Source organism: Stenella coeruleoalba (genome assembly GCF_951394435.1).
Source record: "Stenella coeruleoalba genome assembly, chromosome: 3".
In the NCBI taxonomy this organism is placed as follows: domain Eukaryota; kingdom Metazoa; phylum Chordata; class Mammalia; order Artiodactyla; family Delphinidae; genus Stenella; species Stenella coeruleoalba.
In genome coordinates this window covers 63,239,742-63,252,071 of record NC_137148.1, presented here as the reverse complement: position 1 = coordinate 63,252,071, position 12,330 = coordinate 63,239,742, and the positions used below count along the sequence as shown (strand labels likewise).

Sequence of the window (12,330 nt, the reverse complement as noted above, 5' to 3'; positions counted from 1 at the left end):
ATCAGGCAATTTTCTGTCCCCTACACACAGAGAGGCTGCTGATACCACCGCACATAGAGTGTATGTTGTGAGCAGCTTTCTGAGTAGTAGGAGGGCTTATATGATCCATATACGCTATTGTCCTTATTACTTAAGAGGCATTCGTGCATCCAGCCAGCCAGAAATTTACTGGATATCTACTCCATGTCGGGCACTCAGCTTATACAGATTGTAGTTAAGACATGGTCCTTTATTCTCAATTAGCTGATATTCCACTAGAGGGAGCCAAATATATAAATAAGCACAATAACCGTGTTGAAAGTGCTGGCATCGGAGTCTGGGCAGAAGGTGTGTGTGTGAGGTGGGGCGGGTAACAGAAGGAACTGGACAAATCTGCCCCAGGATGGGTCAGGAAAAGTCTTCATAGGAAAGGTGTCCCTGAGCAGTGTTTCTGAGGCTTCTTACCCAGAATAAGGAGGCTGCTGAGGTGAGCACGGAACTGTGAGGCTTCTGTGTGAAGCTAACTGGAGAGACGGAAGATGAGACCTCTGGCCTGAGCCTTTTGACTGTTGCACGTGGACACCACACAGAACGGCACACACATCATCAAAGCCTGAGCCACGTGCAAGCGATGTCTGGGTAACACAGTTTTTAGAAATTCTCTTCTTTATTGCTACATTCATATAAAAAGTTTGGTATATTTGGGTGGGCAAAAGAAAGCCACAGTGTATATAAAGAAAGTTGTAGGAGGTTAAAAAAATATGTGGTTTCAGTGTTTGGAAAAGCAGTCACGGATTGTTTCTTTGGTTTAGTTATCCAGGCGATCGAAATTCTGGGTTTGAAATTCTTGGAAGTCCTCTGGGATGGTGTCTGCAAAGGAGAACAGGCACAGGGGGATTAGGAAGGCTCCCTCCAGCCCACATCCTGGTGCATCTCACGCTGGGAGGCATCCTGTAGGGGTTGCTGTCAGCCCACCCAGCAGGCCCCCAAAGACACCACTTCACGCCACACCCCCCGGCAGCCATTTTCTACCGCCGCTGCTTTGCAAATTGTTGGCTTAAAGCCCAGGAATGCTCATTCACAGGCCTAAAGAAAAAATGGATTTTGAGTTTATGATTCTGTGTGAGCTGTATGAAAATGAAGGCTGCCTGTCAATTAAACCTGCTTGAATCTCTCACTGAACCCACGTTCTAAGCCAAGCAGTTTAATTCTCTGGGGCTCAATTTCCTCATCTATCAAATAGGAGAAATGGGATCTACCTTTTACTTGGATGACACAGGGATTCTCAGGTTTCGGGAATATGTGGCGTGAGCTTGTGGCTTCTGGAAGGGATGTGTGCTATACGATAGGGTGGCATTATTGGATTTTTTTCTAGTAGTAATAGTATGCAGCGACAAGAATGTACGTTACCATTGCAGCGATATTTGAGGTTGGACCAAATGATGTTTTCCTGGGAGAAGCAGAACACGCCGAGCCGGCCTCCACGCATGGTGGTGTCTATGGTGACCCCCGAGTCAGCCACCAACTCGGAGCCTTCATAAAACTGCACCCTGTGGACAACACAGCCAGAGCGGGTCTCCGTGAGTAGGTCTCCAACCAAGGTTGGGGGAAGCGCCTGTCGTAAGACCTAGGGGTCCCACTTCTTATCCACCTGCATCTTTGCTGTTTCATACTCCACTTTTCACAGACCTGGATCGTGCTCCCGCTGCTGTGTTCCCCTTTCCCTACGAGACTGGAAGCTCCATGAGGTCAGGGACCACCCGTCCACATCTCCCCTCTTCCGTCTCTCCAAAGGCCTAGCATGATGCTGGGCACCGAGTTCAACTCGCTGGGTACTCGCTGATGAGTTAAAGAGAAATCACAATACGACTCAGGACCAAGAGGCTTTGTGACTTCACTGTCCAGTGAGTTACCTTGTCCAGACCTCATGCTTGAAAACCACTGCTTTTCTCTAGGTCGAACTGATAACATTTGGTGGAATCCCAGAGCAATGATTCTCCTCGGGAGGGATGGCACTCCCTAAGCAGGGTGTGAGACATTTGTGGGAGCATTTTGAGCTGTCACCGTGGCATTTAGTGACAGAGGCCAGGGGTGCTGGGTAGCTTACAAGGCCCTGGAGAGAAAAATCAAAACTTGTCCTGCATCCAGACACTTTTGGGGTGCTCCTCCAGACCCGTGGGTAGGTGAAGAGACTGTTTATCTGGGCTTAGAACCTAACTCTCTCTCACTTGTGAACATCAAGTAGTTTTTGCACTGGTATTAACTGATTTTCCAGGGTAAATCGAGAAACTGAGTACAGTCGACCCTGAAACAACATAGGCTTGAACTGCATGCGTCCACTTATATGTGGATTTTTTCCAAATACTACTTTACTATGTGATCTACAGGTGGTTGACTCTGCAGATACTGAGCCGCTGATACGGAAGGCCGACTGTGGGACTGGAGCATCTGCAGATCTTTATCCCTGGCGGGGTCCTGGAACTGATCCCCTGAATTGCTCAAAGGTCAGCTGTACTTTGTTTTGTTTAACAATTAAGCTGTTTACTATTTACTTATTTTATTGGAGTATAGTTGACTTACTTACAATGTTGTGTTACTTTCTGCTGTACAGCAAAGTGAATCAGTTATACATCTACATATATTCACTGTTTTAGATTCTATTCCCACATGGGCCATTACAGAATATTGAGTTCCCTGTGCTCTACAGTAGGTCCTTATTAGTTATGCATTTTATATACAGTAGTGTGTATACGTCAATCCCAACCTCCTAATTTTTCCCTTCCCTGCCCCCCCGTAACCATAGATTGTTTTCTACATATGTGACTCTACTTCTGTTTTGTAAATCAGTTCATTTGTACCTTTTAGGTTCCACATGTAAGCGATGTCATACAATATTTGTCCTTCTCTGTAGCTGTTCACCATTTTAGAAAGTCACATTACCACTGTTGTGTCTACAACACACCAATCTGTAGTAGGACATCGCCTCTGCCGTGACTCTAGGCACAGGTGCCAGTGTCTGTCTCATTTTGTGTTGGGTGTGGTTGTGTCCAAGCATTTACACGATTTTGTTATAAATTATTATTTCTGTATTAGGGATCAGATTGACTCTCTAAAATAATATGTGCAGGTAGGTTATATTTTCTATGATTTCATTTTGGGACACAGAGGGGGCATCTCAAAATATGTCATAAAAAAGGGGCATTAAGCTTAATAGGGCTGAGAACATGATCATCTTACTGTGAGACAGATTACATTTGATGTAATGTCGCAAAGAAGGACAAAATCTGAACTAGCCCTCATGATCCGTTTTTTTCCACTCAGCAGCTTCCTTGCCCCTGGTCAGCAGAAAGCAATCAGCACCCTTCCTAAAAGTGCTACATAAGCTGGCAGGGGTGTTGATCTGTAAGTAAGTTTGAGGAATGAGAGAGAAAAGTACACCGACTAAATTTCAAAGATGTAGTGCTAAGGCATCCTAGCTTCTGAGAACAGTTGTTTGTTTTTTAAATAGTCCTACAGGGAAATAAGGCAGATTACATCCGCTCACATGAAGGTCAGTTCATGCCATCACTGTGTCAGGCACTGGGGAGACCAAGATAAAATGAGACATGGGTGCTGCCCTCGTGGAGTTTATCAGACCGTGAGGGACTCACTGCAGCGTGAAATGTTTGTGGGTAAGTGATGATACAGGGCCCAGAGGGACCACATGGGGATGCGGATGGGAGAGTCAGTGCATGTCTCAGCTCACACGGGTCAGCGTGGCAGAGGGGAATCACCGTTTTGGTGCCCCGGTGCCAAGGCCTCCCCCACAGAAGGTCCTTCTACCCCCAGTTTGGCCCTACCATCCAGGCGGTCAGTCTGAGCTGGGTGTCGTCCTCCCACCTCTATTCTGGGAGCCTGAGGTCCCAGCATGTCCTCGGGGACCCTCGGCTCAGGGAAGCGGAGGCTGCGCGATGCAGGGGGAGGATGCGCTTTACTTCAAGTGCACGGGGAGGAGGGGGCGCTGCACCTACCTGATGTAGCCCACCTGGGGCCGGTGCTGCAGGAACCAGCGGTAGGACACCTTGTCCTTCCAGCCCACGTTCCTGGAGTCCTTCCACAGCAGCCTGACCTGGTCGCTGGTGTCCCCGGTGTGCCACAGGGAGTTGCGGAGATGCTCCCCCGGACCCGTCTTAGACTTAACGGCCTGGACAACGACACGAGTGAGGTCTTAGAACAGAACGCACAGACCACCCTTCCCGCACCCTCCATCCCTGGGGTGGTGACGGGGTGGGAATTCACGGTTACAATCTGGTGGCTTTGGATCTGGACACAAAGCATCAACACTTAAGTGCCATTTCTACTGCGATGCTCCCCCCAGCCTTTCAGTAATCCGCACTGGCCAGTATTCCACTAACCCAGCCCATGTTTTTCCTGCTGAAAATCCATTGCTCCCCACATTTGGCCAATGAGGGCTCTGAAGTGTGCCTTTCCTCCCAGCAGGAGTGACAGAGGTAGCCTCCCAGCCCTCCTGTACAAAGCTGGCCCCATCGAGGAAACACAATACCAGTTTCCAAAAGAGTATGCCTGAAGCTGCACCCCAAATCCTCCCCACCTCTTGGGCCCCTACTGGGGGGCTGACATTCTCACCATCAGTCACCCAGAGGGAAGCACGTAGCTTGTACGCAGGAGTGAAGGCAAGGCCCTGGATGGGCTCCAGTGTTCCCTAACTTGAATGCTGGCACGAATGCATCAGTTCCTTAGATGGATAAATGCCATATGGGAGAACACAGAATTTAAAAGGTGGGTGAAGGGCCCAGAGGAAAGGGAGATGAGTACCTTGAGCTGAATGCCAGGTTCTGCAACAGCTCGGAACGGGGTGGCCTGCCAGTACGTCTGCTCCGTCTGCTTCCACATGACCACATAGAAGCTGGAACTGTCTTGGTAACCAAAGATAAAGCCAGCATAGTCATCGTCCGTCTGGGTGTTGACGTGGAAGGTCCCTTCGAAGTCCACTCCATTAAAAGCCGTGTACCCTGTAACGATCAAAATAGATGAGAAAAACAGACAAGCCACACCAGCTCGAAAGAGTGAATTCTGTACCAGTGGTGATGAGGCCCTGGACGTACCCACTGCCAGGCCTGGATCGCTGTTCATGGTCTGCACGATCTCCATGCCCTGCGGAGAGAGTTGAAGGGGTTAAGATTAACCTTGGAGGGGGTAGAATCATCTCAGAGAAGCCCAGAACCTCAGACCTCCATGTAAAGATTTCATTATCTGAGGAACTGCTCTCCCTTGTTATGTGCTCAAAGAAAGCGTACCCTTAGAAAAAAACAAAAACCCTCAAACAAAAACCCTCAAAGCTAAGTAGAAATAGTTTTGCTAAAACTGTCACTTAAGCTGAGTCAATAAACCCTTAATTAGAGAACATATGCTTCTAATGAATGTGACCTCCTGGGTGACACTGGAAAACCGACGAAGCCTCTCTGTGCCTGTCTTCTTTAGGTCCACAGGGAGGAGGACACACGGGAGCATCTACTGCAGAGATTAGAAGCATGGCTCTAGGGTCAGACTGCCTAGGTCCCAAATCCAGCAATCTTAGCTGCTTAACTGCAGTGCTACCATGAGTAATCATTCAAGCTTTGTAACACTTGAGCTCATCATCTGTAAAACGAGGCTAATGAAAGAGCTCTGTCACAGGGCTGTTGAGAGGAACAAACACGACATGGAACAGTACCTGGCTGGAGGTCGGCACCCTCAAAATTTACCCACTACTCTCAGAAGGGCCTGTGTCGAGAGGCAACGCTGAGCCGGTGCCGACCGCATGACCCTCACCTTGTTCAGGACCACCCAATTGGGATCGATCTGGGCGTCCCCTTCAGGGTCCAGGACCACCGTCTGATAGGCCCTGAAGTCGGTCAGGGTGACCTCTGCGTTCTCCGGGCACACGTCGATCCGATCGATGACCTGGTCATGGTCGAAGTCTGTCTCGCAGATGTCCCCCACGCCGTCGCCTGTGGGGGTGGAGGAGGAGGGGACCAGTTCAGTAATGCCTACTACCCCCAAGCCACCCCCTCTGTGACAGAGGGGGCTGGGCAAGGAGCAGAGAGAGCCCAAGACCCAGCTCCACGTGGAGCCAGGAGTCCTGGAATCATCCGTGTCTGAGCCGGCCCTGCGGTCCTCGTGGTGGGTTGGTGAACCCCACTGCAGGTGAGTGAACCCCACTGCAGGTGATCAAAAGGACTTCTTAGGGACAGAGTGGAGGGCAACTGTCCAAAGGTGACCTGACAAGGGACTTCCCTGGTGGTCCCGTGGTTAAGACTACATCTTCCAATGCAGGGCATGCGGGTTCGATCCCTGGTTGGGGAGCTAGGATCCCACATGCCTCGCAGCCAAAAAACCAAAACAAAAAACAGAAGCAATATTGTAACAAATTCAATAAAGACTTTAAAAATGGTCCACATCAAAAAAAAAAAAAAAATCTTAAAAAAAAGTACACTTCAAAGTTGACCTGACAGGAAACCCTGGCTGTCCTCTAGGACAGGGGTTTCACCAACTGGTGGATCTTTTTTTTTTTTTTTTTTGCGGTACGCGGGCCTCCCACTGTTGTGGCCTTTCCCGTTGCGGAGCACAGGCTCCGGACGCGCAGGCCCAGCGGCCATGGCTCACGGGCGCAGCCGCTCCGCGGCATGTGGGATCTTCCCGGACCGGGGCACGAACCCGCGTCCCCTGCATCGGCAGGCGGACACTCAACCACTGCGCCACCAGGGAAGCCCCAACTGGTGGATCTTAAGCCTGACCTTACGTAAGCAAACGTCTACAGTACTTTCTGGACTATGACGCATAAAAAGCAGGGAAATTATGGTCACCAAAATCTAAGAAGAATTTACAGTGATTCTTAGGCTGAATATAGCCCAGTGTCTTTTGTCCAGCTGACAGATGGTATTAAAATTTGAATTTGCATACTGGGATGGGCATGCCCTCACCAACGCACCACCATGTGTCCTCAGCACTCTGCTGTCTCATTTCTGGCTCTGTGCATACCTCTCCTTAACAGCTTGGCCCCTGCAGGCATCAGGCAGCGCTGCGGTGCCCTCCCCTCCATCCCGCTCCTGCCCTGTGACTCTGGCGAAAGGCACGAGCAAGATGGTGGAGCAGCTCTCCAAGCCCCGAGCAGCACGTGGCTGCTTCCCTGCCCTGTGTGGTCTCATCCTAGGGCTGCGCGGAAGCAGCTCTTCTCTGACAGTTGGAGACTGGTGTCTAGCAGATGTCGACTGTCCACACAAGCTATGGCTGCTCAGAGAAGCTGGGGCCCTGGCAGAGGGGGGCCACCATGGGCCTGGCTGAAGGGAGCCTGGGGCTGAGCCCACTTACTGTTGCTGTCCTCCTGGGCAGGGTTGGGGACCAGCCGGCAGTTGTCTGGTCCAGGGGGCACCAGGTCTGGGATGCCGTCATTGTCATCGTCATCATCACACTCGTCACCAATTCCATCCTTATCAGTGTCCAGCTGGGCACTGTTTATGACAGTGGGGCAGTTGTCTGTACTGTCCTGGTGCCCGTCTCCATCACTGTGGGAGAAAGGAGAGGGGGTTTGCGTCCCAGTTCAGCAGAGGACACGAAGAGAAGCAATGTGTCCAGTTCTCAGGAGGGAGAGTTTGGGTTTGGGGTCTTAACCAGGCTTGGTCTTTTATCACCCCCACAGGTCCTTAGATGAGGCTGCCTTATGGGCCTCAGAGACCATTTCCCACTTCTCCAACCTGTTGAAACAAGTAGATCATTTTCTATTCAAAATAAGGGCCTATTTCTGTGATTTGGTGACCAGATGCTCCTTTCAGTCCCCGGGCACGACTGTGACCCCCGAGAGAGAAAGTGGGAGGGGAACAAAGTGAGGGGCAGTGGACTCACTGCCCGCCGCGAGTCCTGGCTCAGCTGCGCACCAGCATGGGGCCCCGGACGTGACCCTTACCCCTCTACGGCTCAGCATCCTCCCCTGTACCATGGGAATAATAACAGCCTACCTCACAGGGTTGTTAGGAAGACTGAATGATTAAGTGATTAGAATTTTGCATGTTACGTTTTGATATAAGAAAAACACTTCTGAGTGCCTGGCTCTTGGGAAGCCCTAAGGTGTTTCCTTTTCTATGACTCTTCACCATGCCCGGCCAGTAAGCCCGAGAAGCGTCAGACGGGAATGCACAGGGAGAAGGGCAGGAACAGCAGGGCCGCCCTTCCCAAGAACTGAGCACGTAGGCCGGGCTCGGCCCTGGGCTAACGCACTTCTCAGAACCCTCGTTCTCTGCCCACCTGACATGCCTTCTTTCCAGGCCTAACGGCCACCTGAGGATGAGTCTGCCCTGTCCCCAGGCTTCCCTGAGTTGACGGAGGCCTCCCACGGCTACCCTGGATTAGAGCACATACTCCTTTCATGGGCGCCACCCACAGCTCGTCCTGGACCAGCAACTGCCCCACGCTGTCCACAGTGGGACAAGGAAGGGAAGCCAGGGGCCAGTCCATGCCCTTCAGGCCAATGCTTCCCAGATGGGTCCCAGAGAAAGTGAGGTCAACCCCGACAGGCAGAAGGTGACACAACTCCAACAGTGGAATTCCTGGGCATGTGGCAGGGCTGCTTTCCAAATCATAAGATTGAGCTATTTCCATTAGCAGCCATTCCATCTAGCCCTGAACATTTTTATGCAAAACCAAGCAGTTTCTGTCCTCAAGTTTGTGGGAATTAAAATGTAGTGGAATGAGTTATTTTAGGCAGAAAATCTAGAGGCTGGTGGGACAGGATATTTTAGAAATCACTTAGATGGCACTGAGAGCACAGGATGACCTACAACAGGGAACATTCTTGATGTACATTATCGAGGGAAGTTGTCAGGGTACCAGCCGCATCTTAACCTCAAAAACGGAGACATCCTATGTCAAACTGTCTCCGACTTGCCTCTCCTTTCCTCATGCTGTGATAACACTAGTACCTCAGTTACCATTTTCTGCAGGTTATCTGAGGGCCAGCACTGTAGGTAGGAGCTTTACCTACATTATCTTTCTTTTTTACCATCACTTGGCATTTAATTCTCTCTACTTTGCAGATGAAGAAATTGAGACTCAGAGACTGAGAAGTCTGTTGACGTTCACTTAGCTGGCATGTACTGTGCTTCAAGGACACGGAGCACAAGGACTTGATAGGAGCTGTCCTTGAGCAAGGTTGGGCTTGGGAGCTGCTGCCTGTAGGGAAGCCTCTGAGAAGAGGTTGAGAAGGGCAGCTATGTTTCTTCCTGCTTTGCCTTTTAGACTCCTTTCCCTCTCTCACCCCTGTCCTGCTGCCCCTATGATTCCCTACAGAGATGAAAGGGTTTAGAGTCTTGGACGGCAGGTACCTCTAGGGCAGAGCTGGCCATGCCTACATTTTTGATGTTCCTATAGCATCTGATCCAGCCCCGTGTCTTAACGTAGGACTCCATCCATGTGGGGCTAGAAGGGCTGACAACATTCATTTGCATAGAACAACTCCACCCAAATAAAGAAAACTGAAAGAAAAAATTCCAAGGACAATGAAATAACAGTGATTCCCTCAGCACATTGACAGCTCTCTATTTTGGGATGATGATGAAGCTTTCCTGAGCTGAAAGAATATAACAGCAAAAGAGCTAACATCGATGCAACAGAAACTGTAATATGTCCTTTCCATAAATTAACTCAACTTTCACAAGAGTCCTAAGAGCTACATTCCATTTCCATCCCCATTTTACAGATGAGACAATGGAGGCACAGAGAGATGAGGTAACTTGCCTAAGGTAAGCTGATGTGTAGGTGGAGGAGCTGGGATTTATATCTAGCTGTGTCGCTCCAGAGCCCATCTTTAAAGCATGATGCTACACTGCCTCTCCTGTGATAGAGTCTCAGTTGCTTGAGTGCCTAGCGGCCCCTCCTGGTACCGTCAAGTCCCCCATTCATGGAGGTGCAGTGACCCTGACCAAAGACAGGGCTATGGTCCCTCCAGCAACTCAATCTGCCCAGAGAGATCCCAAAGCATGGTAGCAACGGAGAGCTCTGAAAGAGAAAACTTCCTCTGGAATTTTCATCAGCCCTATGCAGCTGGGAAACGTGCCATACCTGTCCTGATTGGTGTCACAGGAGTCCCCAACCAGATCGTTATCCACATCAGACTGCAAAGAGAACAAAACGTGTCATTTACCCCTGGGCCTGCACAGAATGTTCCAGAGAAGGCAGACCCAGCCCATCATCACTGGATCTCAGGAATTATTCCTCTGGAATTGGGGTGGTGCAAACTGCAAAAGGACAACACCATATTGGTGTAGGCACAATGCTGAATTTTCAAAAAAGCCTTCCAAAATATCAAGCTCCAAGGATGGGCTGCCTACACACCAGATGAGCTGATTGGAGAAGGGCGCTGGGGCAGCATGGTGGCAGGTGGAGACGTGGCACTCAGGCACGGGTCGGAAGGGAGCCAGCCACAGGCACGGGGACAAGGCAAACAGATTTTGCTTTGCTTCTGCATTTTGGAATTGAGCCAGCATGGGAGTGAGTCAGAGGGCAATAATGACGCCCCTCTCTCAGGGCTTTAAAAATAAGTGACACATCATATCCAATTATCCAGACAGGAAGGAGGAGAGAGAAGGCAAACAGCACATCGCTGACTGATCCCAACCTGAAATGTCCATACATAGGCTGTTGTTGGGATTTGGGGATGAAAGGGACATGAGGCTCCCCATGGTTAATTTCCACATTGCATTTTCCTTTCAGCCAAAAAAAAAAAACAACTTGTTTTGGGCATCATTAAACTATTACTGGGACTTCCCCGGTGGTCCAGCAGTTAAGACTGTGTGCTCCCAATGCAGGGAGCCCGGGTTCGATCCCTGGTCAGGGAACTAGATCCTGCATGCCGGAACTAAAGATCCCGCACACAGCAACGAAGAGCCCACGTGCTGCAACTAAGACCCGGCGCAGCCAGATAAATTTTAAGAAACCCCCAAAACAACTATTCCTAACCTCACAGGGACTTCACAGCCTGTGAGATTAGTCCCGAAGGCCTCAGATCTCCCATCACCTCCAGGCTTAAGTATACAATTTCACCACCTCTGCTGTTAGGTATAAGGCAACAGCAAAGAACTGGGCTGGCGGGCTCGGCTGGGCTCTTCCAGACACGTGTCTTACGTGAGTCTCTGCATTGGGCAGTTCAGCCTAGAGTTTGGATGGCCCTGGATCCTACTAACCTGGTTAGGGTTGCTGACATCAGGACAGCTGTCACAGGCATCCCCCACGCCATCACCATCTTTGTCCTGTTGATCACGGTTGGGAACTTTCTGGCAGTTGTCCAGGATGTTTTTTATTCCTATGAGAAAGGAATGCTTCTCTGAGTCAGGTGAACATCACAGAAAGGTCTGGAGCACAGACTTCCAGGTGCTGTAGAGATCAGGCCAGCACATGGCACACAGTAGGTAATGTCTGCCTGGGCCATCCTCAGAGAGCCATACCTTTTCCAGCAGTTACCTGGAGGTAATGTCAAAGGATGGATTCTGGGAGCCTTAAAAGAAGAATGACCTGAGGCATTTATCCACTAGAGTTAGAATTTGTTGAAGATATCAAGGGCTATCACTGCAACCAGATGAGGGGGTCATGAGGGCTAGGTGGGCCGACCCTGGAGAGGGAGGACCTCACGGGTGTGTGAGCTATGACGAGGGCCCCGGGGCTCAGGCAGTGGCGTGCTGGAGTCAGGCCAGTCATACCCATTTCTCCCCAGCTTCCCGTTCAATCATGTCATCTCCTCTTGGTACCTTGGAACCAGTGATGGTGGGAGTGGTATTTACATAATGGAAACTGGCAAATGCTACAACTCGGTGCGTTTTTTGTTTGTTTCGCTGAGCGGGTTTACCATCCGTCAGGCTTATAGAAGGTGGGATCGTGTTTTAGAGACATGGGAATAGTCTGGAGTGTCGGGTGTGTGTTGGTTAGTGGTGGGTGTAGTGTATTTCTAAAAGGAAATTCCTTCAAAGTCCTGTGTTGTGATGTGTTTTTCAGAAACTATAGGATCCAGCCTATACTTTGATGATAGTCACCTATATGTTACGGAAGCTATACAGGAACAAACGTCCTCCCTCACGGCCTGTGAGGCTCCAGAGTTGTGCTCCAGAGGTGCTATTCACACAGACCACAATACGAGGCCCCTTCAGTGGCCCCTGGAGCTGGGTGATGCAGCCGCCCTGCCTGACAGCTCTTCCCAGGCTCCTGGGAAATGCCCGAGTCTCTGCAGGAGGAGCCTGACCCAGGGCTGCAGCCCATGACCCTGCTCAGCCCCTCTACCTCAATCCTCCACTTCCAGGACCCTTATGCATGAGAAGGATGGTGGGGAGG

At 50.3% G+C, this 12,330-nt stretch overlaps 1 protein-coding gene across 1 annotated transcript in view; it reads right to left on the bottom strand.

Moving 5' to 3' along the window:
- Window positions 1-531: 531 nt before the first annotated feature.
- Window positions 532-12,330, bottom strand: part of THBS4 (thrombospondin 4) — a 50,508-nt gene continuing 38,709 nt past the window's right edge. Inside the window, exons 15-23 of the mRNA XM_079917128.1 lie at window positions 11,193-11,311; window positions 10,072-10,124; window positions 7,330-7,523; window positions 5,791-5,969; window positions 5,085-5,133; window positions 4,795-4,991; window positions 3,990-4,162; window positions 1,390-1,529; window positions 532-849 (exon numbers count right to left, since the gene is read on the bottom strand). Of these exons, the coding sequence (XP_079773254.1) occupies window positions 788-849; window positions 1,390-1,529; window positions 3,990-4,162; window positions 4,795-4,991; window positions 5,085-5,133; window positions 5,791-5,969; window positions 7,330-7,523; window positions 10,072-10,124; window positions 11,193-11,311 (1,166 nt within the window). The 3' untranslated portion in view covers window positions 532-787. The remainder of the gene's footprint in view (window positions 850-1,389; window positions 1,530-3,989; window positions 4,163-4,794; window positions 4,992-5,084; window positions 5,134-5,790; window positions 5,970-7,329; window positions 7,524-10,071; window positions 10,125-11,192; window positions 11,312-12,330) is intronic.